Source organism: Daldinia vernicosa (genome assembly GCF_022497035.1).
Source record: "Daldinia vernicosa strain CBS 139.73 unplaced genomic scaffold F5Y00scaffold_37, whole genome shotgun sequence".
Classification (NCBI taxonomy): Eukaryota; Fungi; Ascomycota; class Sordariomycetes; order Xylariales; family Hypoxylaceae; genus Daldinia; species Daldinia vernicosa.
The window spans coordinates 199,027-218,110 of record NW_025953953.1 but is presented as its reverse complement, the minus strand read 5'-3'; the positions used below and the strand labels follow the sequence as shown (position 1 = coordinate 218,110).

At 46.5% G+C, this 19,084-nt stretch overlaps 7 protein-coding genes and 1 non-coding gene across 8 annotated transcripts; 5 read left to right on the top strand and 3 right to left on the bottom strand.

Moving 5' to 3' along the window:
• Positions 1-358: 358 nt before the first annotated feature.
• F5Y00DRAFT_242344 (fungal-specific transcription factor domain-containing protein) lies at positions 359-4,407 on the top strand. The gene is made up of 7 exons (XM_048008494.1): positions 359-1,265; positions 1,314-1,636; positions 1,690-2,060; positions 2,116-2,196; positions 2,249-2,943; positions 3,003-3,203; positions 3,254-4,407. Exons 1-7 carry the CDS (start codon positions 1,051-1,053, stop codon positions 4,179-4,181), a joined length of 2,814 nt encoding a protein of 937 aa, XP_047863038.1. The 5' UTR covers positions 359-1,050; the 3' UTR covers positions 4,182-4,407.
• A 341-nt stretch (positions 4,408-4,748) lies between these two features.
• On the top strand, positions 4,749-6,511 carry F5Y00DRAFT_126002 (arginase family protein). The gene is made up of 8 exons (XM_048004123.1): positions 4,749-5,049; positions 5,099-5,195; positions 5,254-5,514; positions 5,564-5,587; positions 5,650-5,671; positions 5,763-5,805; positions 5,869-6,094; positions 6,171-6,511. Exons 1-8 carry the CDS (start codon positions 4,795-4,797, stop codon positions 6,374-6,376), a joined length of 1,134 nt encoding a protein of 377 aa, XP_047863037.1. The 5' UTR covers positions 4,749-4,794; the 3' UTR covers positions 6,377-6,511.
• A 135-nt stretch (positions 6,512-6,646) lies between these two features.
• F5Y00DRAFT_254222 (uncharacterized protein) lies at positions 6,647-7,732 on the bottom strand (the record flags this gene model as incomplete). The annotated part of the gene is made up of 2 exons (XM_048010142.1): positions 6,647-7,347; positions 7,411-7,732. The coding sequence occupies 2 exons, from the start codon at positions 7,730-7,732 to the stop codon at positions 6,647-6,649; spliced, it is 1,023 nt and encodes a 340-aa protein (XP_047863036.1).
• Positions 7,733-8,113: 381 nt separating this feature from the next.
• Positions 8,114-11,013, top strand: F5Y00DRAFT_242338 (ankyrin repeat-containing domain protein). Its single transcript, XM_048008493.1, has 2 exons — positions 8,114-9,123; positions 9,218-11,013. Exons 1-2 carry the CDS (start codon positions 8,686-8,688, stop codon positions 10,916-10,918), a joined length of 2,139 nt encoding a protein of 712 aa, XP_047863035.1. The 5' UTR covers positions 8,114-8,685; the 3' UTR covers positions 10,919-11,013.
• A 461-nt stretch (positions 11,014-11,474) lies between these two features.
• On the top strand, positions 11,475-12,940 carry F5Y00DRAFT_271412 (histidinol dehydrogenase). The gene is made up of 2 exons (XM_048012791.1): positions 11,475-12,595; positions 12,665-12,940. Exons 1-2 carry the CDS (start codon positions 11,537-11,539, stop codon positions 12,914-12,916), a joined length of 1,311 nt encoding a protein of 436 aa, XP_047863034.1. The 5' UTR covers positions 11,475-11,536; the 3' UTR covers positions 12,917-12,940.
• Positions 12,941-12,983: 43 nt separating this feature from the next.
• On the bottom strand, positions 12,984-14,871 carry F5Y00DRAFT_242337 (uncharacterized protein). Its single transcript, XM_048008492.1, has 3 exons — positions 13,773-14,871; positions 13,532-13,650; positions 12,984-13,465 (listed from the first exon to the last, which is right to left on the bottom strand). Exons 1-3 carry the CDS (start codon positions 14,380-14,382, stop codon positions 13,190-13,192), a joined length of 1,005 nt encoding a protein of 334 aa, XP_047863033.1. The 5' UTR covers positions 14,383-14,871; the 3' UTR covers positions 12,984-13,189.
• Positions 14,872-15,685: 814 nt separating this feature from the next.
• Positions 15,686-16,816, top strand: F5Y00DRAFT_263916 (uncharacterized protein; the record flags this gene model as incomplete). The annotated part of the gene is made up of 2 exons (XM_048011574.1): positions 15,686-16,095; positions 16,156-16,816. 2 exons carry the CDS (start codon positions 15,686-15,688, stop codon positions 16,814-16,816), a joined length of 1,071 nt encoding a protein of 356 aa, XP_047863032.1.
• Positions 16,817-17,461: 645 nt separating this feature from the next.
• Positions 17,462-17,564, bottom strand: F5Y00DRAFT_t115. The gene has a single exon. It is a non-coding gene; the product is annotated as a tRNA-Asn (tRNA).
• Between the last annotated feature and the right edge of the window lie 1,520 nt (positions 17,565-19,084).

The window sequence follows — 19,084 nt, the reverse complement described above, 5'->3', positions numbered from 1 at the left end:
TACGCGAATGAAAAAGAAGTTGGTGGATTTGATAGCGAGTTAATGATGATGGATGGAATGATCTGAGCTGCCCGGCCGCTGGTACCTTGCATATGAAAGATTCGATACTACTCTCAAAGAATTTGTCTCGTCGATAATTCGCTTCATAACAATGATCGCTTTCTCCATGATATATTCGTTATTAAGACCAATGTGGGAGCACATAGTGTTTGCTACAATGTAGATCAAAGAGGCATGGTGGATAGGCACAGATAGGTAAAAGATAGACAGACAGGCATGTTGAATGATAAAGACTTATTACCGAGCTTTTTGCCGAATCCTGGTCTTTTTGCCGCGGTAAAATAGTACAAGTCATGTACGTCTTCGCAACCACCCCTACCCTCTGCAAGGTATATGAGATAGACCTGACCTAATACAACTACATCTGACCTAGGACAATCGACGCTTCGAATCAGTCAATCAATCAATCAATCAATGAAATAGCCTGCCTTGTCAGCTCGCCTATTCCGGGAATTCCCTTGGTTGACGTATCGGAGAACGCTTATTAGTCTACCCCGTAAAAGGGGACTAAAACCTCCTTTCACGAGACTTATAAGACGTGAGGATTGATGGCCGATTCTCTTTGACTACACCGCAAAATGCTACTATTGGTCCATTTTAGCTCCGGGAACTCCGCAAAGGGGACCACATGGCCGCTTCGATCTGAGCAGCTACGAAGATCACATATGAGTGGTATCGACTCCGGCCGCAACTCGGGCGAGACCCTGCATCACCCTAGCTAAGCGTCTTATGTATTATTAATTAACAAAGCCGCCGTCTAAGCCCAACATAGACAGAGGCCGGGGCTCCCAACAATAGAGATCGCCAAGGATAACTAGATCCCCATGTTCCTCTACTACCTCTACCTGTCAAGTATGTAGTTGCCCAGTCGGGGACTATGGAGTATACCCCACAACCCCACGAGCTTCTCCAATTCCCGGGGGCTAATTATTATCCCTCTCCTTCTCAACTCACTTCCCAACGTTGCGTAGAAGGTTGCCGGCGGTAATCATGGAATATGCACCAGTCGCCATGTCTTCTACGGCCGTCGAGACAGTTGAGCCCAAACCGAAGGCGGCGGCAAAGATGCGAAAGCGAGCACCTAAAGCCTGTTTATCATGTAGGAGTCGTAAAGTGAGATGTGACGTTTCACAGCGCGGGCGTCCGTGCATGAACTGTTATCTCGACAACGAAACTTGCGTCGTGACCGGGCGAGCGTCGAGATTGTAAGTTTCTCGTTTCCGTCTTTACGTACCTCTACTTATGTTATTTAGTAGAAGAGGCCAGAAAGGTGAAAATGACAATTCCCAATCGTCATATCCCCCTTACCCGGCGGAGGAGTGTGCGCATGGTCGGACCTCAGAGGATGTGGTGAATTCGCGAGCCAATGGACAATTACCTTCACTCGGAGTAGATGGAGAGAACATTGCTGCGCAACAAGATGCACCCAATTCGATAAACCGTACTGAAAACCAGGCGACGCCGGACGTCGAAGCAGAAGGATGGATTAGCTCGGAAGCACCGCAACAAGCGACGCAGAGTGGATTAAATGAGCAACATAGCAACAAAATCCCAAGCCCTGTTCCTCTAATCCAAGGTAAGTTATATCTTATATCAACTTGCTTAGCTACTTTTTAACCAGGAGCCTAGAATCCACGGTTTTACCGTTGAATACCTTCAACTCTTTTATGACTCCGGATATACCCCTTTGGGTTGGAGATCAGCGCATCGCAGTCAACGCTGATATCACGTATTCTTACTATCCGTTCATAAGCATAGGGAACCTTCATAATATCATGCCTCAAGATGTCAACTACCTAGAGTCGCAAGGTTGTCTTCGAGTTCCCACAAGAGCGATTCTCGACGAGTTTGTTCAACAGTACTTCTTACACATCCATCCTATAATGCCGATCCTCAACGAGGGGGACTTTTGGGACATGTATTGTAATCAAACTTCCTCGGAGTCGGGCGACAAGATAACACTCGTCTTTTTCCAAGCGCTCTTATTCGCATCTTGTAATGTAAGTCTACGCTCACGCGACACCGATACTCTGATGAGGGCTGACCAAAAAATAGTTCGTTTCAAAAAGTAGTATCAAAGCTCTTGGATTTCCCAGCATTCGCACCGCAAGAGCTACTTTCTATAGGCGTACCAAGGTGAGTGTCATCTCTCTCAACACTTTAATTAAAGGTACTCATGCGGAATCAGCTCTTATTCGACTTTGACACCGAAACATCGTTGGTTGATCTGGCACAAACGGCCCTGCTTCTCTCCTTCTGGGCTACGAATTGGTCCCTCGCTTCCAAGAAGCTGAACAGCACGTGGCTTGGCATCGCCATACAGAACGCGAAGAGTTCCGACGCCCACTTATACGCAGTGAAGCCAAATGTCTCTGCTTTAACCGACCCAGTGCAGCACAAGAAGCAGAACATATTGAAACGCCTATGGTGGTGTTGCATCATCCGCGATCGCATATTAGCCCTCGGTGTACGGAGGAGTCTACAAATATCCCGGGCGCATTTCGATATCGATGGCAACACCGGTCTCGGATACATCGACTTTGCCGACGAGGTTGACCGGTCTAAGGTCTACAATCCGGAAACCAAGAGGTGCCTCGTCGAGATATTCGTCCAGCTTGGAGAGCTCTGTTCGGTCTTGACCGATCTCGTAACTTTGGTGTTCCCTCTTGACGACGTACCTGGATGGGATAGAGAATTAGGCGCAGAAGGGGCAGTCAAATTGAAAGAGTGCAAAGCTGCGTTAAGACGATGGTATAAGAGCGCAACCCTCCGGTTCCCAATGTTTGGTGGCGGGACTACACCAAGGATGACGACTGCGAATAACAAGCATTACCAACATGACTCTGTGATCCTGTATACAAATTTGATGTACATGCATTACCAGTAAGTAATACCCTAGACCATCCTCTGGTGGCGCTGAGATTATTTACGCCTTAGTGAAGTTCCGCCAGAGCAGCTCTCTGCCACCACGAAGTCTTGCAGTTAGCTGTAGCTTGCACTTCGCCCAACCTTAGCAATAACCTCCGGGAGTTTTCGAATATTTACGAGAATAGACACGAACTCCAAGATGCAGCGTGTAGTGTGACGGAATGTCTAAAGGAGCTTATCCAATTGCGCCTTGCCCGTTGGTTGCCAATCAGCGCGTAAGTTACCAACTTCATCGTCCAGTCAGGGGTCATCTAACTTGTCTCAGCGTCGCGTGTACCGCATTACCTCTGGTCCTTCATATTATCGACGTCAAACTATCTTCACAAAATAGGAATAAGACCGGCATAGCAGATTCAGATCCGCAGATGGCTGCGAAGCAACATCGTCTTAACATTCTCATCGAAGCAATGAAGACATATCAACCTCAATACGACGGCGTGGACTATATCAGCGAAACCATCCGACATATTATCAACTTAGCTCAATTAGATGCCCCTGCTAGTACCGGATGGTGTTTCTCGGGCCTCTCTACAGATGGCAAGCAACCAGCGCCAGCGGACTGGACTGATATACTGGCCTCCCAACCAGGCTACTATCTACGATTAGCCATGACAATGGATTTATGTTTTAGCAAGGGCCGGCTAGCAGAAGAATCGGACTTCCCAGAAAACCTACGAGGGCTATTTTCAGCAGATTTTAGCTCGATCAGGGCTCTCGTCGCAAGTGGGAGGTCAGTCTCTGGGGCGACGTCAGCGGCGCAGAACCAAGGGACGAACTATTTCGCGCCGAACCCGGCTGTAAACTTAACGCCGGGCACGGTACACTCACTCTCGTCGGACGAGGAATCTAATTCGCCCAATTCCCTCGATGGCAATGGTAACAACGCCTCCGACTCACATCTCGACGGGCACCATGCCGCACTAAACCCCGCTGACATCGATATGTCCGGGGTGTTCGGCAATACGCTAAACATAGACCATCTCGCTAGCGAAGTCCTTGCCGCGTACGGGCTAAACGCGGAGACAGGCGGTGGTCTAGGGGAAGACGATTGGATCGAGAGGGCGTGGAGCGATGAGGAGATGAAAGACGCAGGCACTGCGGCGCAAGGCCAAGATCATGGCGGTGCGGATAAGGAAACGGCTCGAGTTCTGCTTGATGCTCTACGGGATGATAGCATAACCTGCGCTGTATGAAAATATTCTTTCGGTTGGGTTTTATGTCGGTTGCATGCGTAGGCGTTACGGTCTGGAAATCAGTTAGGACAAGACAAATACTACTGGGCGTCGGAATATGGTATATAAAAGGTCTTACTTGGTGGCGTCCAGCCATCCCGAGTGTATTGCCCGGGTTCATACGTTACTTACATAGGTATTTAGGTACATTATTTCTAGGTTTCAATACCACGATATATCTCATTCGTGAATTTGCTAATGGAGCTAGCATTCCTAATATCCGTTTCTGTTTATTAGTAAATTACTGGATAATTGGTTATGTCTTCGGTGTAACTGACGGAGTATTATATGATTTGCTTAACATTGCCAACTTATACCATTTTATAAGACTTCGGGGTTCAAAAAACTCCGTTCGTGATACGAATTTCTGAACCATATCTCATACCCCTCACGACAAAAAAGAAAACGTAAACGAGTAACTGATAAGGTGGAACTGCTATCTATCTATATAGGTAGGTATATATAACTGTCATATGTTTTTAATCTATCGTGCATGGTTCCCAATTCGTACCACAGTTAAATTATTCACTTTAAATCATTGTTAAAAATCCGGAGTTAAATCGTCTATAACTTCATGATGTATTTCTGGTATTGCATACTCGCATTAAGCGGCACTGGCCTCGGGGCATGGCAATTCCCCCAACAGCCTATGTCCGTGCCTGGCTATAAGCCATATACGGGCGTGGACGACGACGTGGACATTGTCAACGGAAGTCAATTTAATGGCTTGACGACATATGGGAACCTACCTTATCTTAACTGCGTATCGGACGATGAAGTGGGTGATAAAAAATACGATATTGCAATATTAGGCGCACCGTTTGATACTGTTGGTATTCTCGCCTCCTTTGGATTGATAGGCTGCTAATGTTGAATAGGGGGTTACGGCTAGACCTGGGGCTCGCTACGGTCCGAGGGGTATCAGGGCCGGAAGCATAAGGATAGAGAAAGAGACCGCATGGAGCGTGTATACCGGTAATCATGATTCTAGTTGTAATTTATCTCAGACTGTCGCATCTAACGAGTATTCTAGATAAAAACCCTTTAAAATCATGGGCGACAATTGTCGATTGCGGTGATGCGCCGCTACCATGGCTGGATAACAACGTCGCCCTGGCAAAATTAGACAAAACACACAAGGTTATCTCCGGAAGGAAAGCCTCTAATGAAAGTAATTCTGCACATCCGAGGATAATCACACTAGGCGGCGACCATACCACGACATTATCGGCGTTGAGATCGACGTATCAGCGATGGGGAGAAGTATCTGTAATCCACTTCGATGCTCACATAGGTCAGTAGGTTCTTATATCGTTGATATCAACAAGCTAACTCGAAGATAGATACATGGGATCCTAGTGTCCTTGGTGAGTTGAAAATGAGCATTGTCTGTCAATCTAGAAGGGGGATTAACACTTTGATACTATAGGAGGTGATATTTCATACTATGCGTAAGTCCCAAACGCCTACTCACATACCTCCTAACCTACCTATATAATATCACTTCAATATCAGTGTAATAACTAACAAATCCACCCCAAGCGGTTTAAACCACGGAACATTTCTTCATATCGCACACGAAGAGGTAACCAACCACCCATATTATCTGACAATGTCCCCTTGGCATGGCAGCTAACAGGATCTCCAGGGTCTTATCCGCAACACCTCCATACACGCCGGAATACGGGCCCCTGTCATGCGCAAAACAGAAGACATGGAAAACGACGTCCGCTGCGGATTCGCCACCATCAAGGCCCGCGACTTAGACAGGATCGGCACCGCGGGTGTGATTTCGCAGATCAAAGAGCGTGTTGGAGACTCCAAGGTCTATATTAGCGTCGACATCGATGTTCTGGACCCAGCATTTGCGCCGGGTAAGTTATAATGATTACCTCCTAGGGAGCGCAGCCCTAAGATTAAGTTACTGGTGCTAACTGGCATGCATCAAAGCGACGGGAACGCCCGAGCTAGGAGGCTGGTCGTCGAGGGAGCTTCTCACGATTCTCGACGGGCTAGACGGCCTTGCCATTATCGGTGGGGACGTCGTGGAGGTGGCGCCAATCTACGATACTGCCGGACAAACAACAACGCTCGCGGCTTCTGAGGTAGTTTTCTCCCTAATCTCGCTAATGGTTGAGAATCCGGTGAAATCGTAGTCATATATCTTATCACCATCTCTAAAGTCTAACAACGTTTTGAGCTTCATGTTGGATTGGAAATCGTCATAGTACATCTACAGGAATACCCCTAGAAAATCAAATAATGTATGCTACCATCTAGTTTAGAGGAAACCCTAGAAGAAAGGGACCAGAAAGATCCGACCTATACACCACATTATGACAAGCCATTTGACGCACCGTGGTAAAATGTGTTATCTTGTAGGCGGCTAGGGCTTGCTCTTTTGTACAGAGGGGCTAGCATTCGCCTTAGACACGATCCAATTTCCGTCGAATGTTTCGTGTCCGCTTCATCAGCTTCTTGTACTTCTTCTTCTTCATCTTCAGCTTCCTTTGCCTGCGAACACTGATGGCGTGCATATCGGGACTCTGGCCGCGGACTTCCTCACGCCACCGAATCTGGCGAAGAGCCATGCGCTCGAGGAACGTTTTCGGTGCGGATGGTTCCTCGACTACCTCAGGACTATGCGCTACGATTCGTATCTGGCCGTTCTCGTCTGTAGTTTCCTCGAGCGTGAACATGGCCTTATAGACACGATGCTGCGTTAGATCCTCCACTTCCTCGTGAGCGGTTTCTACCTCAGCGGTGGCCTCGTTTCGAGGCAGGGGAGGGGGTCTGAACGGCAGAAATTGGCCAGACATGGCATTGAGCTGGACGTAGACGCTCGATTCGGTGCCGTCCGGGTGTTTAAGATCGATCTTATGCGTTAGCTCGCCATTATGATCTGCAATAGTTTCGCCACTTTGTTGACCATCTAGATCCAGGTTTTGCATGGGCTGTTCGAGCTCATCGACGGTCCTAGATAGCGTAGACATGACATCGGTATACTTGTTGTTCTTTGTGCGGGGGGCGAAGATTTGCGCAAACGCATCGTCGGTGATGGTCTTAGGGAAGCTATGTGTTACGGACATGGGCCGATGCAGGGAGAAGAACGTCGACAGGGCGAGAGCTATTCAAGGGGTCAGCAAGTCCAGAAGGTATTTAAATAGAGTACGATATGATCTATACGAACCTTCTTGCGGCACATGTTGTGTACTAGGAACACTAGGGAGTTTTTGCTGAATATCTGTCCATTCTTTGGTCTTGCGCCTGCGCTTCTCTCCGCTTTGTTTTGAAGACTGAGACGGCGAAGCGGTAACCTGGCCATCTGAAATCCCCTTGGGAGAGTCGTTAGGGCTCGAAGGCTTCGAGGATGAGTAACGCCTTCGCTGACCACTCGTATTGCAGCAGAGGGTCAGGGCGGCTGGCGCTCGAGCGGTCGAAGAGGACAAGTTAGATAGTAGTGATGATTGAGGTGCGGCGGAAACCACACGCCGCACCGAAGAAGGCAACATCATGCCTTAATTATTCGGCGGGAGGAGATATAGGGAATAAAGGATATCCCACGGTGGGATGATGGCAGATGGCAAATGGCAAATGGCAAATGACAAATGGTGAAAGAAGGTTGAAGAGCCTCGCTTCGGAGGATTAGCATGCGATCGACAAGGTCACACTTGCAAAACCTAAACCTGGTCATGCTTTAATGCGGCTGCAAGGCTCCGAAAAATCCCCTAGGTTAGCGCTAAATGGTCTTAATCGATAAGGATCTTTTACGGTATTTGTATTGTACAACACTTACAGATATGCATAAGTGCATATAAGTGCATATTTCTCTTTAAGAGGTAGGTTTACGATTCGTACCTTACAAACGCATTTACATATCTCAACTGCGACTCCCCCTGAATGCATCTCTCTCCCTCTTGCTCTTACTTGAATTATTATACCTCATCTTTACTTTCCCGTTCATCATCTCCTCTATGAATTAGTTAAATCTACATAGTATATACTGATAATTGATGCTTGGTGCTTCTTCTACTACTACGCATCTACACAATTGCTTCTCTTAAAAAGTTATTAATAACTTACCATGTCGTCGTTTGCAGAATTACCCACTGAGATCATTCTCGAAATCATAGAACTGCTCTTCGACGTCTTAGACATTGTTGCGTTATCTTCAACAAACCGCCGCCTCCACGCTATTATAACAGAAACCAATGAAATAATTAGCAGGTTCGATAAGGCTTCTCTCGATGAGAATCTGTTTTTAGCTGTATTCTTAGGTCAAATTAATGTGGTCAGATTTCTCCTTGACCATGGCGTCGACCCAAACCAATATCGTATCGGCCGTATAGACAGGTCGGTCCGATGCCAATACTATATGCCTAGCGGCGTATACGTTCCAGGTCGAGTTGCCAATCTAGCCTACGATGCTCCCACCTTCTTAGATCATGCCCTCGAAAGCTACTAGATGTACTTCGAATTGAAGAGTCTTTGGTTATCAACTCCACTGCACCTGGCGGCGTATCGGGGGCACAATGATATTGTGACCCTCCTAGTTAAGAGAGGAGCGGGACTCGCTTTAAAGTCCATTGGTGTCTGCAGGTGTAAAGTCACTTCATATGACCCGGCCTATTGGGGGCTTAACATAAACCCAGACGCACATCCGCCCTGGACTCCGTTACATCTCGCGATTTGCGGCATGAATTTATCTACCGCGAAGCTAATACTCGGTTACGGTACCCTATTGTCTACGATCATAAGATTTCAGAGGAGACAACAGACCCATGCTGTCAGAATAGAATCCAAGTTGACTTGTGATAAATGGCTGGCCGTAAAACAACTGCGTATTAGCATGCCCAACTTCCGGGGTCCTTCGGTATATTGCCATCATATTTGCCTTTCTCGAGTAGGTTTTCACGGCTTAAGAGAGCCTCGTCTTCCAGCGTTTTTTTTTTTTCAACCCGTCTTAAACACTTCAATTCTAACTTCAGCTTTAACAGAATTGCGGGCTGCTGTCATATGCCATTGATATGCAGTTAGTCTGGATCAAAACTGGCACCAATAGATCGCTTATTCATGTCTGTCTTCAAGACCCGCGGGTAGACCTACCTCCATGGCGTGATCTTGGATGTACCATGAAAGTACCCGAAGTACGTCTTCCTAAGTATGCCCTACCTTGGTTCGAATATCTCCTCAACCGCGGGGCCGATGTTGAAGCTAAGGATGCTATGGATTGCAATGCCACGGCTATCATGGTTGCGGCGCTCCATAGTATCGAGCCGGCTATGGACTTGCTTATACAACATGGTGCAAATGTCCATGCGAAGGATGCGAAGGGCTTTACTGCCCTACATGCAGCCTGCATAAGTTCTAAGCCAGAGATTATCACAAAACTCATCGATGAGGGGGCACAAGTAGATGCTATTAATTTCATGGGCGATTCGCCTCTTTCTTTCATATGCCGCTCAATCACCGCCGAGCACCCAATCACCGCCGAGCGACACAATGAAATTCTAAAAATAATCCAACTTCTTCTGACGCGCGGAGCCAATCCAATGCCTAGAACCAGGAGGAATACTCGGGTTCAGTCTGCTCTGGAAGTAGCATTTTGCAATCAATACCTTGCTGCTGTGAGATTGATAATTTCAATATCCAGCCCGACGCCTAGTTCAGGCCAGATTTGGCGTCTATTTGTAGCTATGATGGAGGCGCCCGACCCTTCTCGAGTAAGGCTACTCCTAATGCTTGACAAGCGGAACTTCATTCTTCGAAGTGATTCTGCTCTCGTTAAACTCCTAACAAGCAACGAGCAAACAACTGAGGCAGCAATGATTCTACTGGAAAAGGGCGCCCCATGCGATGCACGATCAGTCTTCTGGATTGTTCATCTCCAGAAAGGCAATGACTTGCTACGAAAAGTCCTGGAACGCGGTATCACTCCTAACTTCGTCATGGAACCAATGAAGCGATGTCCACTTCTCGAAGCACTAGCGATCAGAGAAGTCGTGACGAGGAGAGCATATGTGAAGTCCCTGATGGAACACGGGGCTGATATCAACATGTATTGTAGTCTCACTAACGATAAGCCGATCTATGTGGATATTATTTCGCCCTCTTTGCTCCCGCATACCGAAACCGTTTTAGACGTTCTATTCCACCCCAATTCCTTCCAGCGGGTACCAGAATCCCAGCAAGTTGCCTTCATGGTCTCAGCTTGTCGCTTAACACATGTAAGGGTTTTACAAAAGTTACTTGAATCTACAACTGGGTCCGTGATTCAGAAATTCGTTCAACGGATTATAGGAGACCTCACAGCCACAACCTTTATCAGTCAACTATTTAACACGACCGCCTATTCCCTAACAGACCAAATGGGGTTCACGGTAGAGCACATGGATATTGCTATAGATATACTGGATATATTAGCCCGGTACGACACGTTCTGGAGTTTCCAACCTTCTCCTGGGTCAGCACGGGCTATAGACGCCTTGAAGAACCTCATGGCTGTGACGCGCAACTTTCCAACGAGGCAGATGGCCGCTAGCTTCTGCTTAGGGAAAAGAGTCCGAATCGTCGACTCTAGTGCTGAAAGTCCCCAAGTTTTGATACTTCCACGGGCAGATTCAAACGAGTATCCTCAAGGTCATATTACCCTTCATTACTTAGGAGCAACATTACATCCTACGTTGGATGGGCGATAGGGAAGCTTTGTCTCGTAGACCGTTTTACCAGTAGTAATAATTATCGAGGAAGCGCATACATATTTTAAGTAGTAATTTACATTAATACACTCGGGTTCCATAATCCCTTGATGAAGCGTTAACTATAAGACCAGTTTTATATAGTTGGGGTTATTCTATTGTAGTTGCGTCTTCTAAAGACTTATCCTCTCTCGATAGGCATTGATACGTTAAAAGCCATGATTGCCGCTCAGGTTTACCTGAATCCTTGGTCAATAGGAAGCTTCCATCACTTTTTTTTTTTTTCACCATGGAGGGCAAGACGCACTCAGGAGATCTGCCGGTCTGTCTGACAGTTAATTGAAGTAATAAACCAAGCTAAATGCGACTTGAGAAGTGTAAGGGACCAGACATGGCGCCCGATTCGCTGGGTGATTCCTCTATCCCCGCTCACCTCCTCTCCACATCGACGGATCGCCCCGCGATACAAGGACATCCGAGGTTATTATAATGTTCAGTCTACGGTAGTAGCTAGTAGTTATAGTCTATATTACACGAGCTTCATATAGAGTCATGTAGAACGTCGAGTTAGATTTAAGGGTTCGATGTTTAGGATAGTATTGCCTAGAAAGGAGCAAAATGGTTGCCCGATATATCAAGACAGCTGGCCTCGTGGCAAACACAGCAATTAACCAGAAGGTGTCAGATATCGTGAAAGGTGTAATAGACGACATCAAGGCTAGTGGCGATAAAGCTGTCAGGTTATATTCCGAAAAGTTCGATAAATGGTCACCGCCATCGTTTAAGTTGACAGAGAACCAAATACAAGAATGCATATCGAATGTATCAGCACAAACGATAGCGGATATCAAGGAGGCGCAGAATAATGTTCGGAGGTTTGCCGAAGCTCAAAGGGCAAGCATCAAAGACTTCGAGGTCGAGATCCAGCCAGGCGTGTTCCTCGGACAGAGGAATAACCCTATTAGCACGGCTGGCGCTTACATTCCAGGTGGACGTTATCCGTTGCTCGCATCTGCTCATATGACAATATTGACTGCGAAGGTTGCTGGCGTCAAGCATGTTATTGCTTGTACACCACCTATTTCAGGCCATATCCCTAATGCTACCGTCGCAGCAGCACATTTTGCTGGTGCAGACGAGATCTTTTTGCTCGGAGGGACGCAAGCCATTGCCGCCATGGCCTTAGGAACAGAATCGATTAAGAAGGTGGATTTCATCGCCGGCCCGGGGAATCCCTTCGTCGCCGAGGCCAAGCGGCAATTATTTGGGGAGATTGGTATTGACCTCTTAGCTGGACCGACCGAAGTTCTCATCGTCGCCGATGAGTACGCGGACCCTTTTACAATCGCCACGGACTTACTCTCTCAGGCTGAGCATGGACAGGATTCGCCGGCTGTACTAATCACCACTTCGGAGGAAATCGGTCAGGGGACGATAAAATACGTCGACCAGATCTTAAAAGATATGCCGACAGCAGAGCTCGCGGGAACTTCGTGGCGAGATTACGGCGAAGTGGTCGTGGTGGATAGCTTAGATGAGGCATACGAGCTCGCAGACGTGTATTCGAGCGAGCATGTGCAAATTCTAACGCGGAATCCTAGAGAGGCTTTAGAGAAGATGAAGAACTACGGCTCCTTGTTTCTTGGTGAGAAGACCTGCGTCTCGTACGGCGATAAGGTAAGTACCTACTCTTGTTTTTCACATTCATACGAGTGCGTAGTGGAATATAGCTAAGTGTTCCTATAGTGCATTGGAACAAACCACGTATTGCCTACGCGGAAAGCGGGGAGGTACACGGGTGGACTATGGGTTGGCAAGTATCTGAAAACACAGACGTATCAAGAGGTAGTAAATGAAAAAGCGAGTGGCGAGATTGGACGTCTTTGTGCACGATGCTCGAGAGCTGAGAATTTCGAAGGACATGCGAGGTCTGGAGACTTGAGAGCACATAAGTATCTCCACGATACGTATTCTTGGATCGATGAAGCTAGGAAATAGTACCTTTATGAAAGGTAGAGGGTATTACTCTTATTGTGTATACTAGTTGTAATAAGCGAACAATTATGCGCCAAGTGACGAAGAGTTCGGAATAGGAGTAAATTCTTTGAATTGCGCTTCTCAGCCTCCTCATAGTTCGTTACTACCTAGACAGTATTATTTTATAGCCAGCCTTATATTCTATTTATAATAACTCGCCGTACCCAGGAATAAATATCGTAGTTTCAATCAGACCCGAAGTGCATACCCAACGCCAATGCAATACCTATCATGCTAGATACCAATGAAAAATGCTGCAACGGCTGCAAACAACGCAGCTGATAACACCGACTGCGACGACGACAGGCCAACTGCCCCGCTACCGTCATCATCGCTGGAGCCATTGTTTATAGTAGCCAGAGAGGCTCTCGGGGGTCCCACGACTTTGATGCAGGACATAGAAGCTTCGGTATCAGTGACTAGACTTCCGCTACCAGCTGAGTAGAAGACGGTGATTATGGGCGTGATAGCCCAGGTGGCCTTTTCCAAATCGTTAAAGGTGGTATCCCCCTATTCGTTTGTTAGACAACACTTTACCAAGAATAAATCGGAAGACAGGGTGTAAGCACTACTTACTGTGTAGTTGTACTGGCTAATTAAGGTGAGATCGTCTTGCTTCGGGATGACAGGCCAGCAGGTTGACGATGAGTTTTGCTGCTGGCTGATGGGTTGTGGTGCATCCTCGCCAGTTAAAGCTATTACAACGTCAGTTATTGATTCGACATTGCGCAGATGCAAGAAAAGAAATAGCATCATTCTCTCAATATGTGAAGCTTTACTCGTCTTTAATTTCACAGGAGGTTTTATTCGAACTTACCGGCGCTGGTAAAATTACTCCAATGCCCCTCCGAGATCCGAGCACAGGCTTCGTCGTTACTATCTTCCAGATCCCTCTGCAGTCTCGAGCAGGCCTCCGAGACGGAGAGATTCTCGCTGCCACTATTATACCCATTTACCAAGGTCCTGGCCCGGGAGACCAGCGCGTCGACGCATGAAGAGCCCATGGCATCCGCGCACGTACCCTGCGCAGTCTCATGATTATCGCCGGGGAAAGCGAGATTCTTAGATGCGCCGTGCAGGAAAACAGCACATGCGCCCGTTGAATTATCCAGGTGTAAGTCCGGCGGTGTGCCCAGATAGAATGTATTCTGGAACTCCCTTTTGTTGTCAGACGAGCCGACGTTGAAGCCCTTGGACCATGACAACCCCGAGAGGGCATCGTTGCCAGTCGGTACGCGTGTTAGTCCGACGTAGATAAATGAGCCGGTATCTGCTACGGTGCAATTGTCGTCTACATTGCTCGTACTGCTGACTGGACACTCGACGTCGACACAGCCAACAATCGTCTGGTTGAGGTCTTGGGCCTGCACCTGCGCGGCTGCAGCAGCCAGCGCCGAGAGAGCAAAAGCCGTGCGCACGTTTCCCATTACGATCCGGGAGTCGAGAATTGATGATGTTGGATTTGTAGTGTAGTAGTTAGTTGTGAATGAAGAAAGGCAAACGGGAACAGGGGGAGAGATTGATAAGAGATATTAAAAGGTCTTTTGACAATAAAGAAAATTAATATTACGAGAAATTTACCATTTTTCTTAATTGGAAACTTCCAAGAATCCCGCAACTATCCGGCTACCTATATTTGGCGCGCCCTCGCGTCGTGGCGTCGATAGAGAAATGCAGCTACCTAGATATAATTCAGAAGACTGTTTGACAGGGTCACAAGCTGAATGCAGACCAAGGAAATAGGGCTGGTTCCTGCAGAGCCCCCTTGTGGATATGCGGTTATGGCTAATAAACATGGTGGCATTGTAAAAAAAAAAAGGTCACCTGCCTAAAAAGTAATGGACTTATTGGACCAGCGATCGTTTGTTGGTATTTATTAATAGACGCCAAGATGGGCTTTGCCTGTGTAACCAACCAGCGGTGCGCATAAAGACTTGAAAGAGTTGGATCAGTTAGATACTTAGACGGCTAACATAGATGATGGGGGTGGCAAAGCACATACCCGGATACGGGGACTGAAACGATACCCCATAACTTCACAATTTATATTAAACATCGTCGTCGCTAAAATCAAGATATATCGCATGGAACCGATCGAGCTGAAGCTGCACTTGTGCGATCCATTTCCCCTTTTGATAAGCTTACTCAACCCCCTTTTTGTCCTGACCTTCCATAATCGTTATTCGATAATCTCCAGCCATGCGATGGTGACGATCTCATCTTGAGTTTATTTTCTTGAAGGAATTCTCATGCACGAAATACCCGTCAGAGTTGGCGAAACGTTTCATTAGGTGTTCGTGCCGCACCATCGAGAGCCGCACTGCTTAATACAGCGCGACCGATAGCCCGATATGACAAAAGAATGCGATCATGGGTGGTGCTCTCGGCTGAAGAGCCGCTAGGTTTAGATATTGTGATTTGACATAACGTTTTGATCCTTCAGCCAAAACGAGGAGGCAGCTATGCATGTATGATATTAGGATGAACGCCACACCGTAGCAGAATATACGAGATGCCATAAATCATAGAATATATATCTCCTCTCGCTGCTCCTCTATAAACTCCATAATAAACCGTCAGTAAACTACAGACGAACCGGTAGGGGTTTTCGGAATCTAACTATTTACATTCTTTACGGCCTAGGTGCCTCACACTCTTTAAAATCCATTCCAAATATCACACTCGTTTTATTCTTATCGAATACACATACCTATCCTACGGCAGTACATAATGGCAGGCGTTATAGAAGCAATTGGCGTGCTTTCGGGCGTACTTGGAATACTACAGTTTGGTATCGACCATTTTCCGAAAGACGATGGGCCAAAGTCAACTGTTAGGGTCACAGTTGGATTAGACACCCCAGGTGGTCTTAACAATGCCGGTGGTGACCTTCCTGATGTTAGACTATTCAATGAGGCCGGCGAGTTCATCGGTATCAAGACAGACCCGGGCAAGGTCTCGGATGGTGGTTTCGGCGACATCGAGATTAGCCACAACGATGATGGAAACCAGCAACCTGCATATGCCCTTTTCTCGGCTAACAACGATGCTATCTGCATTGCACACGCCGTCGTCACTTTCCCAGGCAATGAAAGATATACCTGGGTCGGTGACTGGGGTCGCCAATGCGGCGGTAGTTGGTAATTCAACCCGACCCCTAATAACACTATGAGCAACAAATACTAATAATGGCAAACTAGGTACTACTCAAACATCTACGTAGACAGCAGCAACCGAAAGGTTGACTGTCTATGGATCGACGGCAACAACGACCAACCGCAAAGCGGATTCCAAGTCCACTGGCCCGAATTCGTAAACAAAGACGGCGACCAGCTTCCATCAGACGACACCGGGATGGCCGATAAAGTAGACTACCTGTGCAACAGAGGGCCTCCATTCAAGATGTACAACTACGAAGACGACAGCGACCCAACCGGCATTACCTACTGGGTCCTCAATAACAAGCGCTCCGAGGATGGAACCAACAACCGCAAAACCGCAACGTCGTACGCCCCGCCGAAATACCCTACCTCCGCCAAGTTCGGCCGCAACTCGCCCCGAGGAAACAGCACCGTCCCCTCCGGCTCCAGCCGCCAGGCCAACCGTCTAGTAGTCAGCAACAACGCCCAGCACACGGCAGCCGAGCTCTGCGAGAGCAAGACATCCTACGGTCCGGACTTCCTGGACCTGATGGACAAGAAGTTCTGCCGCATGTCGGACAAGACTCTCTGGCCGGTGTGCGACGGCGCCCAGACCGTAGACAACTGCTTTAATACGGATGTCCAGCAACTCATTGTCAACGGTGTTTCGGCTAGGGATAGTCCCTACAGCAATGTTGTGGATTGGACGTCAGGTAACTAGATGGGCATGTGTATTCTTAGATTCTCGGTTAGGATGGGCGGAAAATATGTACAAGTATTCTTAATTGTCGGCGTATAGGGGCAGGATATGTATTATTTATTAACCCATACAAGGCTTTGGTTGTGTGGCATGACTGTATTGTAGGATATCCAAGTATTTTAAAAAGATGAGTTAGCAAGAAAATTGTTGTAAGACTTGAATTTTTCGAAGGCAAACTGAGTTGATGTTGTTTGAAGGTGGGAGTTTGTAAGAAAAAGGTCTTATAGTCGTAATTTATAATTGTATTAGTAAGAGTTCTCAAGTGAAAGTCCGAGAAGATATTGGTAATATTCTTCAGTTTATAACCAACTAGAGCAGGTATTTATCCTGACAGAATTTTTGATTGGATAAACAGCATTTAGTTTACGAGATAAATCAACTTTCTCTCGTAGAGCCAACTCCGGGGGGTTGACAGCAAACCCTCGAAATCCTGTTAGTGAGACTCAAAGCATAATAAGCCAAGTTAGTGCGTATATGGAGATCTTTGCTCAAACATACAGTCAACTGAATAATTAACGAGTTGATAGATAACTTTGTATTAATTATGAGAGAGAGGGAATACTGAAAATTAGAGGTTCGTAGGTTAAACGCACAACCAAAAAGATACTGCCCATCCTGGGGTCGAACCAGGGATCTTCTGATGTATCTGCTATTTGTTATATTGAACAAGAATAACAGTCAGACGCCTTAACCACTGGGCCAATGGGCATGGAATCTTCGCGAGGTTTGCCAAATCGTGGTGAAATTTCTGCAAGTTAGTTTAACTTATTATCCACAAAGCGTTGCCCACCACGCTATCTAACATCTCGTGTGCGGGTCTCTCGAGGCTTGTGAAAAGAATCCCCATAAGATAAAACCAAAAATAATGAAGTACTTCACATGGTAGAAACAGAAAAAAAAATTTTTTTCGGATTGTTTTAAGATTAATTAGTTTAAAGTGGCTTTAGAGTGGGATCCTTCATATCCGGTGCGCGATAAGACGAAAACCGCCAAACCGTCAAAACACTAAAACACTTTGGAGGTTCAAACGTTAAAACACCAAAACAATAAAATAACTAAACGTCCCAAACATCAAAAATGTCTGGTATTTTGAATATATTTGAAAAATTCCAAGTAATCTTCGTTCAAGGCTTCGGTACAAGTCGCAGCTCCAATGATGTATGTCACCATTTCACGATCTTCACTGGGCCGTTCGGGCATTTGGCGAAGACGTTCCGTGAAAATAGATGTACTAGATCTTAATTTCGTGTGGCGGATTAGTAGTTCCTTGGTGTAATCGACAATGCCTCCGCAATTCTTTAGCAACTTAGACGTTACCAATTTGACACGTTTCGTTGTTAACGTTACCATAATGTCAAATGCTTTGCTATTAAGGGGTAGAAGGCTTGTGCCCTATACGGTCGGCGTGGCCGGGGCACTAGACTCCTCGCTCCTATCGTGCAAACAGCAAGAAAGATGGCATATTGCCGCAGGGGGTAAGATCTTGAAGGTTACCGTAGTATTGGATGCGTTGCTACTAAGGGGTAGAAGGCTTGCACCCGATACGGTCGGCGCGGCCGGGTCCCTACTGCCGTGTTGTGTCGAACAAACCGCTAACTATACCACTAAAAGGTTATTTGGTGATAGATTTTATTCTATTATGTTTTTTATATTTTTCTATCGGACAGATAGTCATATCTGCCATGTTGCGAGCGGCAGGAAATACGAAATGCGGCTGCAGGAAGTAAGCTATTTTATCTGCCCGCGTAGTACGCCCCGTACTGCCCTTTTATTATTTCTTTTGTTTTTACTGTTTTATTATTTTATTGTTTTAGTGTTTTGGTGTATTGACGGTTTGGCGGTTTTCGCCTTATCGCCCGCCGTCGTATCTTACACCTTATCACGGTCGTTACAACAACTTTAATATATTCTGTATTACCTCGGTAGTTACAGTTAACCGGCTCAACTACTTTATAATACATTAAACAGCCTTGCCAATGTTCGAAAGTATTTGAAGCTTGACGAATAGTATTCAAGAGATTTTATACGTCCTAATAATGACTCGTAATTTATACATGTTCATGTTATTGTAGCCTCCTTCTAAGAGAAAGAGTGTTTTCATGTGAATTTACCCACATCGCTTTCTCATTACCCCCATGCTTTCAAGATCGTGCGACTTGTTGTGTAACGTATAGTATTCAAACGTCTCTTCTATCTCACCGCTAATTTACTAGGTACATCTACTAACAT